The 23,112-nt window shown below is 40.1% G+C and overlaps 1 protein-coding gene across 2 annotated transcripts in view; it reads left to right on the forward strand.

Annotated features, from left to right (window-relative positions):
* Positions 1-23,112, forward strand: part of LAMA4 (laminin subunit alpha 4) — a 137,279-nt gene that overhangs the window by 49,745 nt on the left and 64,422 nt on the right. The window contains exons 6-10 of one of the 2 annotated variants that reach the window (XM_079780270.1): positions 8,029-8,243; positions 10,530-10,625; positions 14,400-14,551; positions 16,367-16,477; positions 22,954-23,065. In XM_079780270.1, the coding sequence (XP_079636396.1) occupies positions 8,029-8,243; positions 10,530-10,625; positions 14,400-14,551; positions 16,367-16,477; positions 22,954-23,065 (686 nt within the window). The remainder of the gene's footprint in view (positions 1-8,028; positions 8,244-10,529; positions 10,626-14,399; positions 14,552-16,366; positions 16,478-22,953; positions 23,066-23,112) is intronic. The other variant, XM_079780271.1, reaches the window with a different exon arrangement.

Below are 23,112 nucleotides of genomic sequence, written 5' to 3' on the forward strand. Positions count from 1 at the left end.
TATTTATTTATTTATTTATTTATTTATTTATTTTTATTATTAATCCTCACCCAAAGATATTTTTCCATTGATTTTTAGGGAGAGTGGAAGAGAGAGGGAAAGAAAGAGAGAAATATCGATGTGAGAGAAACACACAACACACATCAATTGGTTGCCTCCTGCATGAGCCCTGACCAGGGCCCAGGCCAGAGAGGAGCCTGTAACCAAGGTATGTGCCTTGACTGGAATCAAACCCAGGACCCTTTGGTCCACAGGCCAACGCTCTATCCACTAAGCCAAACCAACTAGGGCAGATTTTTCCCTTTTTTGCTGTAAAGGAAGAGGAAAAGTAAAAGCTGAGGGCCATGTGAGTTTCATCTTTCAGAGATGATTAGATGATTTGGTTGATTGATTGATGTTGGTGACACACTCATTCTATTATTTCCTTACTGAGGGACCCAGGAATATGAGGCACTTGATTTATTCTTTTTTTTCTCTCAGTGGGGGTCTGAGAGGATTGTTAATCATCCAGGGATGGAGTTTTTTTTCTCACCAGTGTTTGAGGTTAAACTCAATTTAGTCTGATAAGGATTGAGCTGTATTCCCAGATAATGGGTGTTCGATGGCTCCTGTGAGGGGAACTAATGGCCTTAAATAGATCTCTGCTAGCCTAATGCAAGGCCTCCCAGAAGTGAAGTAATCTCAGCCCTAAGAGCTCATTTCTGCAAAATCGCACAGGGTGCAGCTAAAGGTTCTGTCTGCAACAGTGGGGGTCCTGGCACAGAGCATGCCCACCTGAGATGTGGGACTGTGGGTGATAAATCCCCTGGCCCACATCAGAGGCTCCTAGGACCTGTCATTACCCCATAAGGCTGGATCAGATTGGGTGCTTATGATGGACCTGGATTGATAGGATGGAGGAGAGAGCACTAGTTTGGAAAATGGAAGTAGAGAGCCTGGCTCAGTTTGAATCTCAACTCTAGCCCTTTGTGATCCTCCTGGTAAATTTATTTTGACCTCTAAATTAGTTCCACATCTCCAGAATGGAGAAAATGAAAATACCCACTTTATGAGACTGTTGTGAGGCAGTGCTGCCAAGTTTTTAGTATGACACCAGGTACTTAATACAGGCTCAATAAAAACTAACTGGTATGAGTCACTGTGGTCATTGTCAAGTTTCCACCACTGGTATAATGTGTGTCTGGGACATGGTGGCTCACTTTCCTGACTCTCAGTTTCCTTAGCTAGAAATTATGGCTTTGAAGTAAATAGTGCCCTTCATTGATTGTCTCCTGTGTCTCATAGCTTTACATCCTCATCTCTCAGCCTCGTGACCATCCTGAGAGGAGGTTGTAGATGAGGAAACAGAGGGCATGGAAGGTGATGGGACTTGTCTAAAGTCACATTTCTACTATGTGGGGGAACCAGGATTTGTAGTTGAGCTTAAAAACTGGACTTTTGCCATGGCTTGGTGACTCGGTTGGTTGAAGTGTTATCCATTACACCAAAAGGTGCAGCTTTGATTCCTGGTCAGGGCACATACCTAGACTGCAGGTTTGATATCCAGTCAGGGTGCATGTGGGAGGCAACTGATCTATGTTTCTCTCTCTCTCTCTCTCTCTCTCTCTCTCTCTCTCTCTCTCTCTCTACCTTCCTCCCTCTGTAAAAAATAAATCAATAAAAAAACAACAACACATCCTTGGGTGAGGATTAAAATTTAAAAATCTGGACTCTTTTCTTGTCCCCATACTGCTTTTCCCAAATGTCTTCCTATTTTAAACATTGACAATTAACGAATTTGATGAGTCTCTGATATGCAAGAGAAAAATTGTTAATCTGTTACTCCCAGAAATCACTCCCTTCCACAGGAGGCTACGAAAGTGCTAGAAGTAAGCGGGACGCCTTTCACCTTTATTGGGGCAGGATCACTTCCAGCAACTTTTTATCTTCCCCTTCTCTGTCCACCCTGTCTCACATCCTACAGTTCTAAAGAGAAAGTACTGAGGTCTTTTACATAAAAAATTGATCTTACAACCCAGGGATTCCTCCTAAAAATGGAAATGGCCATACAGCAGTTTGGTGCAGTGGATAGGGACGCAGAAATATCTGAGACATGATTTATTATCCTCAATGAAAGTCAAGACTAGGGGAGGAGACAAACCTGAAAACCATCCATTACAAAGCAGAAAAAAAGGAAATGCTAAATAAAAAACAAGCAAAGACTCTTCAAGAGTGTCATGGAAAGAATGATTTTTTTTCTTCCCATGGAAGGGCTGGATCATAAAAAAAAAAAAAAAAAGTGGTCTTAGCTGCTTTTGATTTGTGTTTGACCCTGGGCCTGAGAGGGAGTTTCTGTTTTGAATTTGACAGCCAAGTTGTGAAATTGTCCCAGTTAAATTTCATCTAATCTATGCTCTCACTGTCTTTGTGAACTTGGACTTGTCCACAGATCTTTTCAAAATATGCAGTTGATTCGTATGGGTATCGATTCAAACAAAAATAAAAATTGGTCCAAACAAAGAACACTCTGGGTGTTTTTGTACTTAGACATGATTTAATCAAGAGAAGGATTTCAAATATGACTGTGTGTAAATGTCCCCTGAAAACCTTCTGATTCCTGAGCCTTCCTCAAAACCTCTCTGTGCCCCATTGGAGAAGGACCTCAAAGGGTGAGGCCTGGGGACCTGTAATTTGACTACACCCTGAATTCTCTTCCCAGTCCTCTGCATTATGAACTACTGCTGTATGTCAGTCTTCAGTACCACACCCGCATAATAAAACACAGTGTCTCTCTAACCATGGCTCAAGGACCCTTGTATCCTTGAAAATATTCGTGGAGTTTTATGGGTTCTCAGTGAATAGTAGCTTTGTGTTTAATTTTAATGATAATCTTGATTTTTAAAGTTAATTGAACATGTTCTGGACTTTCTGTACCATTTCATAATAAAGGGAGATCTTCTTCAGAGCTGAGGAGAAAATAACAGCCAGTGGTGTGTCAATGACATAGACAAGTGGAAGCTGAATGGCATGACATCAAGGCAAACAGAATCATTACATGGCACACGGCAGGGCATGCATGCTGAGCCAGACAGTCCTCTAGCATGTCATGCAAGTGGTTAATCACTTGCAACAAGACATCAACTATTGTCTTGAATTAATACTGTTAATTTGAATTTGATTAATTTTCCAGTTTTGTGTTTTATTTTGAAAATTCATATTGGTTTTCAAGATGTTTAAAAGCCACAGACACAAGGAGTTTCTACCTATGTTTGAAATATTTAAATATTTAAAGTTAATTTAAATGAATACTGGAAGAGGTATTCTATAAGAATATTTTAGTTTCACAGGGATTCATACCACATACAAGTTGGAGAAACCCTGGTCTAAAGCGTAACACACGAGCCTCTTACTGCGCCATGTAAAACAGCTCCAAAATCTGTCTTCACAGTCAGGTCCATGTTTCTTAGCCTGCTCTGGCCCCTGCCTGTCTCTTCCTAAAGTCCTTTCCACCCTCATAATTTAAAACCCACATATTGGACCTGCTGCTCCCCAAATCCACTAGATCAACTGTGGAGCTTACCACATTGTGTCAGATGATAATGATAAAAATAATAACTAGCATTTAATAAGTGCTTACAGTCTGTCATGAACTATTTGCATTCAATGATATATTTAAGTCTAAAAAATCTATGATATACACTTTTGTCTTTTACAGAGGGAAAAATTTTTTAGTCTGTACTATTAAACTATGAGTTGTTCAAGAGAAATAGCATCGTATTCATTTATTTAGTCACTCTTCCCCAATCACAGTATCTGGCACATGGTAAGCACTCAGTTATATTTGTTTTGATAATATTTTTTTTTTTACTAAAACAACACCTTTAACGTTCCTTTAAAAGGCACCATGTAGTGGAAAGCCAATTCTTCCCCCATTTGACCCCCCATTTCCCATCCCATGCCAGGAAAATGGAAAAGTGTGGCCCAAGTTACTGCCTTCTGACTGAATAGAGGTTCCAAGTGGAAATTATCTTCTGATGCAAATAATTATAAAATGCACAACTGTATAGATAGGAGTTTTATAATTTTCATCCCAACATGATCTTTCCTCTGCTCCTAAATAGTACATTTCAAAGATGATGAGCCAGAGACTCAGAGCCATGAAGTGGCTTAAGCTAAGGACACATGACTGGCTAGTGGTAAACCTGAAACCGAAACCCAGGGCCCTCAATAGTCCATCCAAAGTTTTCAGTTAATAAACATAAATGATCTCCATGCCTCAGTACTCCTCATTGTCTTTATGGCAGCGTTAATAGAATACCTTAATCCATTCAATTTTCAGTAAAGTGAGAGATATCCTAAACCCATGTGAGGATTCATCATGGATTTTGTTGCTTAAGGATCAGGAGAACAATGGAGCAAATTAAAGCAAATCCCAGTGCACCTTATAACCCTAACAAGAATGGCTAATCATAGTGTCATCAGAGTTGATGATGATGACAGTGATAATGATTTTGATGATAGAAAGTAATAAAGAAGGGCAGGAGGAATAAAAAGATAACATTTATTGAGGCTTATTATGACTCAGGGATTTATTTTGATTCTTTCTAAGGCATTTTGTTTTTCAAACTTAAGCTATCAGACCTGTTATCTGTGTACAATTCTTATGCCTCCCTACTCTCTGCCTTGCTCCACTTCTGGATTCTGACTCTCTGACCTCAATGGATTACTTACATTTTCCTAGCCTTATTTTCCTGTCTTTCATTGAGAAGTAGATAGTATTTTTATGGCACCTACTATGCAACAAGAACTTTTTAAAATTTAATTTAATTTAGTCCCAATGACAGCTACATAGAAAGCCTTCTGTGCCACCTATGGCCGTGGGCGAAGCAGAGGACAGGAAAAGAGCTCCAAAAATTCCCCAAACAATAACTATTGGTAAACATTTAGTCTGCTTTCCTCAAAACAACCTTTTGTTTCCATTTTGCCCAAATAATACAATCACTAACTGAAATGACAAAGTTCATATGCTGGTCTTTCCTTTCCCCTGAGTGAATCGAGTCACTAATAAAGCTAGAAATGAGATTGTGGACCAAGCTGCTGGATACCAGAGCTCCAGTACTGACTCTAAATCCAACTACTGATCCTTTTATATCCTTCCTATTATCCCTTTGAAGGTAGGAATTGGGTGCACTAATATCATTTGATTATTCAACTATTATAATTATTAATTGGTTAATTACTTAATATATTAATGCCAGACTAGTGGAGTAGAAAAAGCATTAAATTTGGAGTCCCCTAATAGGTTGGAGCCCTGTAGCAATGAACACATTGTTTAGCTTTTCCGTGCTTTACTTTCCCTATCTATAAGAGTAGGGGCTTTTATGGGGCCAGGAGTAAGAAACCCAGCTATGTGAGCCTATAAAAAATCTGTAGTGTTGAAGTTTGGACAGTGACTTCAGAATTGCCGCCAAATCTATCACCAAAAGATGTTCTTGAAACTCAAAGTAACTTAAAGTAGGTTTCCAGCCCTAACCGGTTTGGCTCAGTGGATAGAGTGTCGGCCTGCAGACTGAAGGGTCCCAGGTTCGATTCCGGTCAAGGGCATGTACCTTGGTTGTGGGCACATCCCCAGTAGGAGGTATGCAGGAGGCAGCTGATCGATGTTTCTCTCTCATCGGTGTTTCCAACTCTCTATCCCTCTCCCTTCCTCTCTGTAAAAAACCAATAAAATATATTTTTTAAAAAGTAGGTTTCCACTGTGATTAAGATTCTGACTTACAGAATAGAGAACTTGTTTTTTTCTCTTATGGAAGACCAGGGGACAACCTATGGAGATCAAATACAGTGAAATTAAACGGAGAAATGAACGTAACTGGCATCTGACTTATGCGAGCTTGGGCCAGTCCCTTCACTCCTGGACTTCATGATTCCCAGCTGCACATTAAGGGGGTAGATCTGAGTTCCATTTTGCTGAGTCTAAGAGTCTAATATTCTGTTTGGTGAACTGCAGCAAAGGTTAGAAATTCAATCCAGCCATGTGTTCCGTAGAGGAATGATTTATGCTGGCTTGGGGACCAGAGGGCCAGTAAGTTAGAGGTGCAAAGACATGAATGAATGAATATGAGTAACAAAATTCATTACACATTTTCTCTTGGGGATATCTCTTTGTAGATTGTGTGACACTTTAATTCATTCTTATCTTTATATAGACCTTGATTTCTATAATTCAGATATTATGTATGATTGTGCTTCATTTGTTCCCTGTTCTTTCAGAATGGGCTGTGTATTTTTCCTCTTCCTGTCTCTCTGTGCCTTGCATAAATAGATATGAATTGTCCCTCTGTTGGATGAATTCACTCATTCAGTTATAGTAGCAGCAGTGTGGTCCAGGGTGGAGTGAAGGAAAGAACATGAGGGTCAGAAGGTCTGGGTCTTGCACTGTGACTTCCTAGCTATGTGAGGCTGGAAAACCAAGTAGCCTCTCAACCTCAGAATGCCAGGACTGTGTGGCCTACCTCCCAGTTGTCTGTGGTAACTAAGTGAACTCACCCAGGTGAAGCTATGAGATACAAGGCAAGTCAAGGGTGTAAAGACTGGCCATACACCATCATTACAGCTACACCAAAAAAACTGAGATGTAGGAATAAAGGCTGGAAGATCATATGCAAAATGGTGAACAATTATTTCATTAGGGCCTTGGGATTACAGGTGTGATTTTTATTTTTCATGTCTCTATTTTTCAAATGTTCTGAATCATAATTTTAGTTCTTTAAATGGAAGCTTTTAAAATGTAGTATCTTATTACTACAGACCAAGCCTTACTTATTTCCTTGGAAAGTCCTCCCTTCCTTTCCATTCCCAAAGCCAATGCCCTAGCCCAGGCTCTCCACACCCCATCCTGGTCTCCCCATTCCAGCCTGCAGTCCGCAGCCAACATAAAATCCAAATTTCAACTTCTTTATTTAAAAATAGGAAAATTTAGCAATACAGGTCCTCCATTCCCTCAGCTACAATTTGGCAACAGTTGACAGGAACCAAGCCGCAGCTGGCCCTTATGTGGGGCCTGCAGTCCCACCACTTACAGCAGGGCCTTGGCTGGCCCACAGGGCAGCTTTGGGAAAAATAGAGAAAAGCATGTGTCCCTCTGAGCAGAGGCAGCCCCACCTAGAGTGCACAGTTTGGCCAGGCCAGCAACGGTTGGATGGATTTCAGTCACCAGTCTCCAGCGGGGCTAGGCTGTCTCACGAGGGGCCCAGCCAGCATGACCAAAGGCACCAGCTGTGCCCCCACAACAAATGCAGTAGTTAGGTGCCTTGGCCTCTGTAGACCCAGCGATCTAAAATGTCCAGAATAATGGCTACTTAGGCTCCAGCTCTGTTTTTCTGTGGTACCCTCAGCTCTGCCCTCTGCCTTGTCTCCACATTGCCTTTCCTCAGTCACAAGATGGCTTCAGAACTAAGAGCACCACCTGACTCTTCACTCACCTACAGATGAAAAGAATGCCTCCCCATAACCCTCAAACAAGAGCCCTGGGCTACCCTCCAATTGAATCACCTCTGAGCCAATCCATTTTGGACAGGATAGTGACAGGCATGGATTGGCTCAGATTTAGGCTACCTGAACAGTTCACTACAGCAAGGTGGACAGTGATTTATATCAGTGTTTCTCAACAAAGGCATTATTAACATTTTGACCAAGATAATTCCTAGCTGTGCACTAGTAGTGCATCTCATTTAGCGTATCTAGCACCACCCATCACATGCCAGCTGTGCACGCCAGTTGTTGGAATGACCAAAAACGCCCAGACATTGGTCATATCCAGGCACTCCTACATCTGGAGGGCTGGCCATGCTGAATAGGCTGTAACACATGGGGGAGGGGTGGTTCCTTAAAAACAAAGTCTAGTTCTATTAGGAAGATGGGAGATGTGAATGAATTCTGGAAAAGCAAACCACAAATATTAACTACGCTTTTGTTCTAGATGGGAAAGAAGATTAAAAGAAAGAAAAACTACGGCTGTTAAATTTTTAACATGTGATTCCCCTTCAGATGTGCTCCTGGTTATTATGGAAACCCCTTGCTTGTTGGAAACACCTGTAAGAAATGTGACTGCAGTGGAAATTCTGATCCTAACCTGATTTTTGAAGATTGTGATGAGATCACCGGCCAGTGTAGGAATTGCTTACGTAATACCACTGGATTCAAGTGTGAACACTGCGCCCCAGGCTACTATGGGGATGCCAGGATAGCCAAGAACTGTGCAGGTACAGTACTGTAAGTCCTCAGACACCACCTGGCCAATGCACGTCCTGGATTTAGATGTATTTATCTTGGGAAAATATCACAAGTGCCCCTTGTCACTTTTCCAGGGCAATGCACATGCTCAGGAATGTGCATTCCAAACTCACCCATGGTGGATATTACCAAGGCTACTAATGTAACTTAGCTCATGAGCCAAGAGACACTGACACAAATGAGCGCTTGCCTTGCCATCTTATATCCTTCCCATTTTGATCAAAGAAGAAAAGCAGACTTCCATGGACAGCCTATGATTGGCCAGAATTCTGAATTAAAATCTCCATGGTTCACACCACTTTTCTTATTCTGGAAGCTAAGTCCCATTTTTCAGTCATATTTGATAAAACTGACATTTCAGTGCAATAAGTGAGCAATCAATGGTAGAGCTTACTCACCCTCCAATTTCCTCAAATTGTCAGAGCAACTATCTCAGGTAGAGTATAAGAATTGACTTCAGTTAGACTGAAATGTATACATTTCATTGATAATTTCTATAATCCATTTGCCACACAGAATAAAGCTCTTCATAGGTAAAGTTAAATTGCCTTCCTCTAGGAATAAGGCTGTGACTTTGAGGGGAAGAAGGGTGAGGAAGAGGTATTGTACTCTTGTGGCATGGCTCCTATTGGAAATCCCCTCACTAAAACAAAGTCCCACTTAAAAAGGTTCTAAGTGCAAAGGTTAATATTGAGAGGAAAACACACGTGCTCTTCAGAAATCATAATAAAAGTAAACATGTCTACAAGAAAGCAAAGTGCACAAAGGCATCATACCGAAAAGGACACAGGGAAGAGCGTGCTGTGTCCAGACAGAAGAAAAGCAGGCATCAGAAAGAGCGCTGGCAGCTCTGGCTGGGTGGCTCCGTTGATTAGAGCACTGTCCCTCACACCAAAAGATTTTGCATTCAATTCCTTGTCAGGTCACATACCAATGTGCAGGTTCGTTCCCTGGTTGGGGCATGTACAGGAAGCAACCAACTGATGTTTCTCTTTCACATACATGTTTCTATCTCTCTTCCTCTTTCTAATGTTTGTGTGTGTGTGTGTGTGTGTGTGTGTATGTATGTGTATATATATATATATATATATATATATATATATATATATATATACATACACATACATACACACATGTATATATATACACACATACATATATATACTTATATATATATATTTATAGATATTTATACACACACACACACACACCCTGGGGCAAGAATTTTTAAAAACTGCTGGCAAAATCAAAGCCTTAGACATTGATGAATATTCTGATTCTCAAAACATTTACTAAACTTATGTTTAAACTACATAGAAGCAGATCACTCTTAGAAAAGATCTAAAGCTAAAAGCAATAAAGCATGATCTTGCTGAATGGTTTAATAAATCTACATTTTGTGGAACATTAAACAGCTGAAATGTAATAAATGCATTTCCCCTTACAGCTAAATTTTTTTATGATTTTTCTCTAAAGACAGTTAAGAGATGGGGAAAATTCACAATTCTATTTCAGCTTATTGTTAGCATGGATAGCTTAGGAATTCCTTTTTAATATCACAAATTAATTTCTACTCTGAAACTCAGAAAGGGGGGTTTTGTTTTTGTTTTTTTTCCCAATGACTATCTTGAAAATCCTCAGTAGATGAATAATGGGTTCTCAGGATTTCTAAATTTATGTAACTATGTTCCTAATTTTTTCCACGACATTATTCCTAGCCCTCACTGAGAGCTATCACTTGGAGATTTGGAGTCAGCTTTGCCAAGGGTCAGGCACTGTGGAAGCCAAGATTTGCTCTTGGGCCTCCTCACTCTCTCCTCGCTGGACTACTCCTCCTTCACACCTGGCAATGATCAACCCCGCAGTTGGATTCAACTGGAGAATCAGGCTGCAATGAAAGGCTGGCTTTCAGAGTCCAGTTGAATAATGGGCTCCATGATTATCTTGTATCTTGTGAAATTTACCAGGCTTTTTCTGGACTGAAGCAGCTGTATAGTCATGTCAGGATCCCCCCCAAAACTGGGAGAGGAGTCCTAGAAAATTTAAATTTGTTTTTGCCCAAGGGTCTCCTTTGAAAATCTCACTGGGCTGGGGCTCAATTGGGTGAGGGGCACAATCTCTGTATCATAGAATATAATTAATGCCCATTGAGTAATTATATACTGATAGCCAATATTTCTAGAAATCATGAGAACATTGCCATACCTTAAGCACTAAGAAATGAATCCCTAATCTCTTGTTTTTGTTTCTCACAGTGTGCAATTGTGGAGGAGGCCCATGTGACAGTGTGACCGGAAAATGCTTGGAGAAAAGTTTTGAACCCCCTACAGGCACGGACTGCCCAACCATAAGTAAAAATAACAGTACATGATTGACTAACCCCACTTTCCCTAGTGTGCTGCAGGTGGAGGACTAAGGAGAGCTATGCAATATCCCTCTCTAGAAACTGCCTGAGTTTCACCCCTGGCTTTAACCCTGTCTGTGCCTCAAACAAATGTACCCTAAACAAAAAATATTCAGGTGCCCACTTGATTCTAATTTGCAAATAGGTGATTTACATTTAAACACCTCTACAAAACTTATCAAGTCTTTAAGTTTAGCATCTTACCTAGTGGATAAAGGCAAATTCAGAAACATAATTCCCAAAGACTGGGTTTATTTTAGCTCCTTTTCTCCCTTTTCTCTTCAGGTCACTAGATAATATGATATACAGACAATGCTTTACAACTCTGGGAAAACTGAGATACCAAGAGATTTCAGTGTTTTTCCCCAGATCACTCCAAATCTGAAGTGGCACCAGAAATAAAATATGGAGGCCTTATGAAAAGGAGCTGCTCTCTTTCTTTCCTGGATTTTTCTGTCACTCCTATCAATCAAATAGTGATCAATCCTGATGGTGCAAGGATCTGCTGAAACATTTCAAAACAAATTTCCAGAACTAGTCTTAATGACTTTTCAAGCGCCATTTATGATAAACCCTCAGCCAATATCATACGCAATGGTGAAAATCAGGAACAAGACAAGGATGCCCACTCTCACCAATCTTACTTAACATAGTTTTGGAAGTCCTAGCCAGAGCAATCAGGCAAGAGAAATAAAAGACATCCAAATTAGGAAGGAAGAAATAAAAGTGTCACTTTTTGCAGATGACATGATTCTGTATATAGAAAAATGTAAAGATTCCACCAAAAAAAAAAAACCTATTAGAAACAATAAATGAATACAGTGAAGTTGCAGGATACAAAATCAATGTACAAAAAGCCATTGCTTTCCTATATACTAACAATGGAACTTCAGAAAAAGAAATGAAAAGAAACTCCTTTTCATTTGGTTGCAATTGCAACCAAAGGAGTAACATACTTAGGAATAAACTTAACAAAGGAGATGAAGAGCTTATATATTGAAAACTACAAAGCATTATTAAAAGGGATTGCAAAAAACACAATGAAATGGAATGGAAATATATTCCGTGTTCATGTTCATGGATTGGAAGAATCAACATAGTTAAAATGGCCGTATTGCCCAAAGCAATATACAGATTTAATACAATCACCATCCAAATCCCAATGTCATTTTTTTAATAAATAGAGCAAAAAGTCATCCGAGTTGTATGTAATCACAAAATACCCTGAACAGCCACAGAAAGAAGTTGGAGGTATCATACTACCTGACTTGAAATTATACTACAGAGCTAAGATACTCAAAACAGAATGGTACTGGCAGAAGAACAGACACACAGACCAATGGAACAGAATTGAAAGCCCAGAAATAAAACCACAGGTACATGGGCAAATAAATTTTGGCAAAGAAGCCAAAAACACACAATGGAGAAAAGAAAGCCTCCTCAATAAATGGTGCCGGGAGAATTGGAAAGCCACATGCAAAAGAATGAAACTAGATTATAGCTTGTTCCCTTGTACAAAAATTAAATAAAAATGTATCAAGGGCTTGGAACAATAAAGTACATAGAAGAAAACTTAGGTACTAAACTTATGGACCTTGGTCATAAAAAATATTTTATGAATTTAACCCCCAAAATCAAGGACATTAGAGGCAAAAATAAATGAATGGGACTATATCAAACTAAAAAGCTTCTGCACAGCAAAAGAAAACTACAACAAAATAAAAAGATAACCAACCGAATGGGAAATGATATTTGCAAACAGCAGCTCTGACAAGGGGTTAATATCCAAAATATATAAAAAACTCATACAACTCAACATCAAACAAGCAAACAATCCAATTTAAAAAAATGGGCAGAGGGCCTGAACAGACACCTTTCCCAAGAAGACATACAAATAGCCAACAGATATATGAAAAAAATGTGCAACTCCACTAACTATTAGGGAAATGTAAATCAAAAGTATAATGAGATACCACCTTATACCTGTTAGAATGGCTGTTATCAGCAAGACAGCTAAAACAGTAACAAGTGTTGGAGAGGTTACAGAGTAAAAGAAATTCTCATTCACTCTGGCAGGAATGTAAACTGTTACAGCCACAATGGAAAACAGTATGGCAGTTCCTCAAAAATTAAAAATAGAGTTGCCATATGACCCAGGAATCTCTCTTCTAGATATTTACCAAAAAAAACCCCACACATTTATTCGCAAAGATATATGCACCCCTATACTCACTGCAGCATTATTCACAGTGACCAAGACATAGAGACAACCAAAGTGTCCTTCGATAGAGGACTGGATAAAGAAGATGTGGTACATACATACAATGGAATACTACTCAGCCATAAGAAAAGATGAAATACTGCCATTTGTGACAACATGGATGGATATTGAGAATATGATGCTAAGCAAAATAAGTCAGTCATAAAAAGCTAAGAACCATATGATTTCACTCACGTGGGATATAAAACTGATACTCATAGACACAGACAACAACATGGTGGTTTACCAGAAGGGAAGAGGGTGGGTGTAGTAAAGTGTAAAGGGGGCCAAATATATGGTGACGAAAGATTACTTGACTTTGGTGGTGGACACACAATGCTACCCACAGATCATGCATCACAGAAATGTACACCTGAAACCTATATGACCCTATGAACCAATATCACCCCAATACATTTAATTTAAAAAAGTAACTAATATTTATCTTTAAGTAGAGTGATTTAAAGACTATATATTTTTTAACATTAGGTATCCCCTCCCCCAAACAAAAATATCTTGACGTCAGAGTCCTCTGGACACAAGAGATTAATATTACCAATGAATCACATTTCAGAAGATGGCACAGAATGTGAGGCACAAGCAGGGTAAAGTTTACACACTGATAACATAGGTGGTCCCCAAAGCAAGGTCACTTTAAGGACATCATGATACCTGCCTGGCCGTAAGCATTTCCCCCTCCAGCCTGATGTTCCTCTGAGAGTCAATATGAGTAAGACCATGTTAAACTTAATTAACATACTAACAACTATTAACACTTCAGTCTCCATTTACCAGTTCTCCAGAAGAAAGTACAATCCGAGAGAGAACAGGAAAGTTTCAAAGGGTGTACTTGTGAGTGTGCCCCAGGAGGGCACTGGGATCCTGGTGGGTAATGACAGTGGTCAGAAGAACTCACATGCGGAACGTGGGAAGCAATGAGAAATTGCAACTACTGCACCAGACAGGAGCTCAGGCCATGGGGAGGTGCTAAGGGAGTCACCCTTGGGGTCAGGCCAGGGAGTAAGAAGTGCTAGAACCTGAATTGAGACGAAAAAAGATGACAGGAAAGGAGGAGTGCCTATCAAACAGCGTCTTCACCAGTGGACACCAGGCAACAGCCCAAGGCCTGACATAAAGAGAGGCATCCCAGAGGGCTGTCCCTTTCATGCTTTCTGTCTCAGTTCACACTCAGTATTCATGTTAACCTACTTTCCCCGCTGCTTGTGCTGTTTGCTTTTTGTTAGGTGTTAAGTGGGGATAGTGCTTGATGTAGTTTGGCTCATCTTGGACTCGACTCCACTTTGAGTATAAGGACTAGTTCTGTGGCCCAGACCAGCACCTCATGAAACAAAAATGGAAATAGAATTAACTCAGGAAGTCCATATCGTGATCTACTGAAAGCAGCATGCTTCCCAGCTGACGTTTGATTTTGAAGAAATGACATGCGCATTCTGCTTCTAGGCTGTGATAAGTGCATCTGGGATCTGACTGATGACCTTCGCTTAGCCGCGCTCTCCATTGAAGAAAGCAAATCCGGTGTGTTGAGTGTGTCCTCCGGTGCCGCTGCCCATAGACACGTGAATGAAATGAACTCCACCATCTACCTCCTCAAAGTATGCAGAAATGTTTACCTTCTGCGTGTTTTCATTCTGGTTTCACTGAGTCACTTCTAGTAACGTCTATCAGTTTTGGTATCTAAGTCCCAGGGCAATATTACAGATTGTTAGCCCTAGGAAATCATGACAAGTTAATTGTAAGCATGAGCTTTAAACCAAGAGCAGCCATCTATAAAAGAGGTTAATACTGAAAATGAAATGACTAAAAAACTGGTATCTATGTACAAAACTATTGAGGGATGCGAAACACTTATTTCCTTGGTGAAGCTGTACATTGGTCATTCAAATGATTACCATAGACTTACCATTACCTTACCCTCAATGTGCAATGTTTCTGAGAAGTTTCTCTAGAAACGTTTCTCTCTGTTGTCTCTCTGTTTCTCTATCTCAATTTTTATCTCTATCTCTATCTCCTACTCTTACCTTACCTTCTCACTGTCATAGTCCCCCTCATTTTCCCATATCCCCCCCCCCCATTTTCCCATATTCACACACACACTCAAACACACAACATACTCACATGCTCTGTTTCTCCTCATAGATCCTGTGGTTAATCTCTAATAAATGAGTTAAAGGCAGGAAACAGATGAACTGTGCTTGTATATCTAAGCTATAAGAAGTGGTTTTATTTGCCCCCTCTAAATCATGGGCTTCTATCACAACCAACAGATTTTTTTAAAACAATAATTAACTGAAAGGACAATAGAATTAATACCAGTGTACTTTTTTTAAAACTTTGTTAGTCAATTTTGTATAATAGTTAAGAGCATAAACTTTGAATTTAGATAGTTTGCATTCAAATGCTGGTTCTGACACTTACTAGCTATGTAACCTCAGGTAAGTTATTTAACCTCTTTATTCTTCAGTTTTCTCATCTGGAATTGAGGGAAATTATTGAACCATCTCATGGATTGTTGAGTGAATTCAGTGAGTTGATATGGGTAGGGTATTAAAACAGTACCTAGCATAGTAAGTGCTCATTACTTTGTGGATGTGTAGATGACATGCACAGCAACTGTCCATATTATGCAAAATGCAAAACAAAACAAAAAAATGACAAAATTGTAGAGCTGGATGGAATCTTAGTGAGCATTCTGTTCCAAACCTAAAAGTCCTTCTTGTCCAAACTCATCTGTTTGGACCCATAAAGGCACTAATTCTCAGGGGAGTCACCCAGATTCAGGCCTCTTGATACCACTTGAATTCTCTTTCCCCAACAACACAGCTTCAAGATAAATAGAATTATAGCTGACAGAAAGGCAGTGCCAGGTTTGAGGAGCCTACTCCAAAGCAATCTGAGTAAAGCCACATTTGGAATAAACTCCTCAAAAATGAAAAAGAAAGGGGCAAATGGTCTGACATAAAAATAATTGCTCTCTTTATTTAAAAAAAAAGGGGGGGGAAAGGAAATTCCTAAACTCCATTTACATTAATTTGTGTGGGTTGATCATTCCTTCCACAGCCTTCCAAAATTGACATTTTAAAGCTCAGACACCCAAGGCCACCACCAGTCTATATTGTGCATTTGTACAAATTAGAAAAAGGTACCCTTTCCCCACGGCCAACACAGCACAGCCCAGGGTCTGCCTGGTGAGCAGAGCTGGAAGAATTTCAGCCCGTAGGGCCCTGAGAACCCTCATGCAGTCCCCAACCTCTATACCAGCCTGCAACAGCCTGCAGACCCACCACCATTTGGGGAACAGAGACTCACATTCTACACTAAGTCCTCTAACACGGGAAGAGTTTTGTGTTTACTTTTACAAACCTGGTGTGCACATCTACTGATTATTTTCAAAACATTTTTTTCCACAGACAAAATTGTCAGAAAGAGAAAACCAGTATATCCTAAGAAAGATACAAATCAACAACGCTGAGAATACAATGAAAAGCCTTCTGTCTGACCTGGACGAATTGGCTGAAAGGGTATGTATTCAGTTTCTGGAACCGCCTTCAGAGAAAGGACATAGCTGGTGTGAGCCTGGCAAGTCACAAACAACTGAGGCTTAACACAGCTCAGAAAGTATGTAGTGACTCAAATACCTTACAATAAACCAAGAGCAGACTTGGTCTCTACTGTTTCTTCCCATTTTGACTGGTTTCCTTGAAAAGCTGTGCTTTATGAGGAACTATTTTAACATTTGCTGTTGGTTAATATGGTTGATATATTTCAATTAGAAGAGTTGTTCAGCTGTTTGCCTTAGCATTTTATGATTAAGAGCTATAGAGCATCCAGAAATAAGCTTTACTATGTAGAATATAAAATTTAAATGTCTGCTAAAGGATGCATTAAATAATAAACAGAAAGAAGAGGAATAATGCTGAGAAAGCAATTTTGCACTTTGGCAGGGTAAAAAAATCACTTTCAAACTCACCTTATACCATATCTATAATAATAAAAGCATAATATGCTAATTAGATCAGATGTCCTTCTGGACGACTTTCCTGACGAACCCGGAGCTGCAAGGAAAGCCCAGGTCCCGGGTGCCAGAGGGAATCTGGTACTGGCATCTGGGGGAAGGAAGGCCTACTCTTGCATGAATTTCGTGCATCAGGCCTCTAGTACTAAAATAAAATCCCAGACAGATTAAAGACTTGAGTTTAAATCTCAAATTCACAAGAAAACAGAACTAAATATTTATTTGAAATTGAAAAAAAAAATGACAATACATTTAAATGCAGCATGAGGAATTAAAATAAAAAGATATAATAGATATGACAAGATAAAATTTCAAATACCCAGTAAGACAACTAAATAAATGAAAAAGTCAATGAGACTAAGAAAAATATTAAGGGAAATATGACTTGTAAAAGCTCTCAGAAATTAACCACAAAAGCATTGAAATTTGAGCAGAGTCAGTGTGAGAGACTATTAAGTACACTCCCCAGAAGCCTAATGGAAAAATATCCAGCCTCTGTAGTAATAAAATAAAATACAACTAAGCCACAAGGCGCCATATTTAACATATTAAAATGTTTAACACTTTTTTTTTTCCTTGTTATGCTCCCCCAGTGCTGTTCAGAGTACTCTGGAATTTTTGCTTTCCTATACTGGTATTTGACATAAACTGTGGAAGTGCTTTTCATAAAGCAATTCTCACTTTCTACAAAAATAAAGATTAAAATAACTTTGATACTCTCTTTTGACCTTGGAGCTCTTAAACTTTTAAGAGATTAAGCTTCTAAAAATGTTAATTACTTGGACCCTTGGAAGATTCAACTACTTTGAAATGCACATGAAAATTGTCCTTGTTTCCCATACAATGCCGCATATTAATCCAACTACCAGCATTTGAAAAGCAGTGAGATCTCTTACCTTTCAAAGGAGGTACCCAGAAAGAAATCTTTGCGAAAAACTCATTGTGATTTCATATTTTTATCATGGTTGGAACTTGCCAAAAATGTCTCAATTCTTGAGGACATGTTTTCACCAAGATTCATTCCTCCCACAGCTCAGAGTTACAGATCATTTTGTTGTGTAGCTTTTCTACTTTGGATATACTTCAAATGCAGGCTTTCATAGGGAGAAATAATGCAAGCTTGAGAATAACAGCCCAGTAGAAAAGGCTCCAAGACAACAAGAACACCACCAAAGCAGGAGGTTGATGAAAAAGCTCCTGGAACTGAAAATAATGTCCTTCTGACTACAACAGTCCTGATGGTACAAGAACCTGCTAACCATTTCAAAATCAATGCCTGGAGTTTGTCGTAAGGACTTCTCAAGCATCCTTAAGCCCTTAGTCTAGAAGAATCCATAGTTTATTCTAAGAAGGACTTAAGAAAAACTTGGTCTAAGAAAGATTTCTATCAAGAAAGTAATGTTTGGCTTCAGAGGGAAAGATCTCACGGTAGGTTCCCACTGTGATAAAAGTCACACTAACGTTGCCTATTGAACTTGAAAATACCTCTGTATGCACATTACCTGTCACATGAATCTCAGGGGACCCAAGTCTCACAAATTACATTAACCTGAAGTTATTGGTTTTGTCCCAACATTCATGTCCAAGTCCTCTAGCCCCCTTTGCGGAAATGCTATAGCCCTTTCCCACCCCTACTTCTGGGGACCTCCTAATGGCTATCCATGCATTTGATGAAAAAGATCTTTAGGAATGGAAGGAAAATAGGTCACCTCCACATATCAAAAGCACCTGAGCCTCATTTCTGATCCTGATAAAAGGGCAGGACAAAAAACAAAAATATGTTTCAATTCCAAAAGCATTACTTAACACCTGGTATACAAAGGTCATTGCGCTAGATGCTATAGATACTGAAATGAATACATTAAGACCCCTGTTCTCAAAGAGCTCATGGTCTAGTAGGAAAAACAGACATGTAAATTATATATATATATATATATATATATATATATATATATATATATACACTAGAGGCCCAGTGCATGATTGAATCATGCACGTGTAGGGTCCCCTACACACTTTCGCTTTCGATCGCGGGGGAGCTGGATGCCTGTCCGCTGGTGCACTAGGCCTTTCAGAAGCCTCCGGTGTGGTGGAGGCTTCCGAAAGGCCTGGTGCCGGAGCGGACAGGCACCCAGCTCCCCCGCTTTTGATGGTCCGCGGCGGGACATGAGCTCGCTGCCCCAGAGGCCCCTTCTGTTCCGCAGCACAGCCATGGCACAGCCATGGGCATAGCGGAGTGATGGTAATTTACATATTACCATTTTATTAGGTAGGATATATATATATATAACAGCATTGATAATCAAGGCATGATTCAGTCTAAAGAGATAACTCTAAGGAAGAAATAAGAAATAACTGTTTCAGCAGGGGCACCGTAGGGAGACTTCTCAGAGAAGATGAGCATTGGCCTGTGCATTGAAGAATGACTAGGAGTTTATCAAATACTTCCAAGCAAAGGAAATTTACCACAAAGCAGAAAGATGTAAAGCACACTGTATTCCTGGGACTAGAAGAACGTTAGCCTGGGCCTTCTGGAAGATTAACTGTAAGTCAAGGGGCAGGAGATAATGCTAAAGAAGTTCTCAGAGGCCAAATCATGAAGAACCTTGCCCACCATGCTAAGGACATGTGACTTTCACCCTGTGGACTTTGGAAGACACTGAAGCATTTACTTAGAACAATGGGCTGACCAGATTTGGAATTTCAGAAGCATTCCTCCTCGGTAAGGGTGATAGGTTGGTGAGTAAAGATCTGAAGATAGGGACACAAATTAGGAGACTGCACAGGAGTGTAAACAAGAGTGGTTGATTGCTACATTGTCTTCATTTGAAAAGCATTACAGTGACCAGGCATCTGAGGCTGTGGAAGTGGGGAATTGGAAGGGGCCAGAAAGACAAGTGGAATCAAAACAAATTCAGTGATCAATTGGATATGAGGATGAACAAGGAGGAAAGCTCTGGCTTGGAGAAATGGATGACTAAGACTAAAAGTACAGAATGGATTACCCTGGACATTTTAAGGATGAGGTATCTATGGATACCCAGAGGGCAGTTAGAGATTTGAGTCTGTGGCTCAGGGAAGGCATCAAGGCTGGACAGGCATTTGGAAGTCTTAATGTTTAGGAGGTAGGCAAACCCACAGAAGTAGATGTCACTATACAGATTCTGAAATGGCAAACCAGTATTCCTACTGTTGTTTTGTTCGAGACTGTCTGTCCCTGTTTATGCTTATCTCCCAGAGTGATTATTAAAAGATCCTCCTTTCACTCTCAAAAGTGTCCCCATTTAAACAATAAAATATATGATCACCTAGATCAGTGGTCCTCAACCTTTCTAATGCCGCGACCCTTTAATACAGTTCCTCATGTTGTGGTGACCCCCAACCATAAAATTATTTTTGTTGCTACTTCATAACTGTAATTTTGCTACTGTTATGAATCATAATGTAAATATCTGTGTTTTCCGATGGTCTTAGGCTCTACAGCAGCGGTTCTCAATCACAGGTAGAGCTGTAGAGACTAAGACCATCGGAAAACACAGATATTTACATTACAATTCATTAACAGTAGCAAAATCACAGTTATGAAGTAGCAACGAAAATAATTTTATGGTTGGGGGTCACCACAACATGAGGAACTGTATTAAAGGGTCGCGGCATTAGAAGGTTGAGAACCACTGACCTAGATAGATTTGATTATCACCCTCAATCTTATTGATTTGTTTTTAATTAGTATTCTAGGTACATTACTCTTTATACACTTACTCATCATTAACTGATTTATGGTTGTGAGATAATTTTTTAATCTCAGCTTTTCTTAGAGCAAGGTGCACCCATTTTATCATGTGTCTATATCATTAGTTTCCTTCCACAAGCAAAGTTACAGAAAAAAAATTTAACATTCACATAGGCACTACTATATATTATAGCCAGAAATTTTGCAATTTAAAGTAATGGCAGTTCCTCTTTGGCACAGTCTTTTGCTAAGCATAAATAAGCGCCCTCTGGTGTTTGTCAGAAAGAAGAGGTTTTCTTAGAGAGAGGACATCCTCCAGCTGTCTTCCATTGCTTCAATTCAAAGTTTCCATAATAACTGAAATGAATACATTAATAACAATAGCATTTTTCCTTGAAGGTTGAAGCCAAAGCCAAAAATATGATGTTGTGCTGTTCAAATATAATTCAATTTAAACTAGATCAAAAATCAACTTGTTAAATGTTTTAATGTTCTAAACTACTGTATTCATACATTTAAAAAGTGGAGAGAGGTGACATCAAGAATAATATTAATCTTATGCCCTGCATCATGTAATTTTAAGATGACCACAAACTTTGTGTCACTGGAAAGCCTTGGAATACGCCAGGAGGAAGATAAGCATTGGATGAAGGAACGCATTGGCTCAGAATACAGTGTTCATTCAGAGAGCTCGCTATTTAGGGAAGGGCCTGGTGGCTGCATTACTGCTGTACAGGGAGCTTTGTGTGAAGGGAATTTCAGACTTGCCGGGGAAAAAAAGCCTCTAGAGCTTATGTTTGCTATGATATGCTTTCTTTCTTTCTTTTTTGTTTTTGCTTTTTGTTTTGTTTTTTTTGTTTGTTTTATTAATCTTCACCTGAGGATTTGTAGAGAGTGGAAGGGAGGGAGGGAGAGAGAGACATTGATGTGAGAGACACATCCATTGATTGCCTCTTGCACGCACACCAAACCTGTAACCCAGGTACCATTCAGTGCATAGGCCAACACTCTAACCACTGAGCCACCGGCCAGAGCTATGATATGATTTCTACATTCTCTTCCCTGACCAAGGGCCACTTGCGTGGGTTATGCCTGGGAAGTATGAAAACATTCCAGGTATAATCCTGGCATAATCCACTGGCTAAAACTGGATGAAAGGAGAGAATTCGGAAACGGCCACTTTTCCGTCCTGGGCCACTGTGCAATGGTTACCAGTGGTCTGTGTGGCGGATCACCCTGCAGTCCGTTCAGGTGCTGTAGTCCTTTGTGACAGAGCTGAGCCAAAACAAAGCCACACCACACCAGGTGCAGCAAGTGGGCACCCACCAAGTGGCAGACGGAAGTTCTCCTCCTCTTAAATAGGACCCATGAGTCAGTCTCTCTAATGCCAAAAGGAAGTGCCCGGCCCCCATGCCTTGCATGCAGACAAGTGTCCTGGCCTTGAACTCTGTCTTAGATCCGCTTCTGTCCTTGCACACACAGAGAGACATGCACATACACATGCACCCCCACACATCCTTTCTTCAGAAGCCACATTGGGGTTGGGATTTCATTTTAACAAAGGCTTAGTGGGAACTCCGAAACAGAAGCTCCCGAGTTGAGAAATGGAGTCAGCTTCCCGGAGAAGGGCGCCATTCATTCTGAGCCAATCTGCCTGAACGGTTATTTGTACTCAAGTGCCACCGCTGTTGATGGAATCTGGAGTGCAGCACTGAAAACAGCATTTAGCCCAGTGCGCCTAAGCCTTTGAATCTCTGCGGCAATTCCGTTTCACCAGTGATTGGACCACCCAGGAGCCACGGGATGCATGGAGCATTTCAAGATCTGCCTGCTTTCTTGACAATTTTCCCTTTGAAGCTTTGAGCTCTTTAGTGTACAATGTCAAACTGCTCAGCACACGTGGGAAATTTCCTAGTCTGGCATCTTGAGATACAGTAAAAATTCAAAGGGTAAATTACCTATGAAAGCCAGCTGGTTTGGGTTGAGCTGTGATGGATGGCAGAGGAATGGCATCTGATTTTGCAGCATTCTGTAGCATTCTGTAGCATTCTGTAATCCTAAAGCTGGTCATCACAGCAGCCTTCACGCATGGTTTCTGGGACCATTTTACTATATGTTATAGAACTTTCCTATGTCAGGGAAATCTCTGTTTTTGAAATACATTATTCCCACCCATCCCCACATATATATACATATACAACATTCCCTTCTCCTAAATGTAATCTGGTGTTTACACGGATTATTTATAGGAAAGTCAAGCTTCAAGAAAGAGCCAGCTGGCTGAGAAGGAAAGTATGGATACCATTAACCACGCAACTCAGCTCGTAGAGCAAGCCCACGACATGAGGGATACCATCCAAGGTAAATATATCCTCTTCTGGTTCAGCTCCCTGTCAAGGCATCATTCC

This window comes from Cnephaeus nilssonii (assembly GCF_951640355.1).
Source record: "Cnephaeus nilssonii genome assembly, chromosome: 9".
In the NCBI taxonomy this organism is placed as follows: domain Eukaryota; kingdom Metazoa; phylum Chordata; class Mammalia; order Chiroptera; family Vespertilionidae; genus Cnephaeus; species Cnephaeus nilssonii.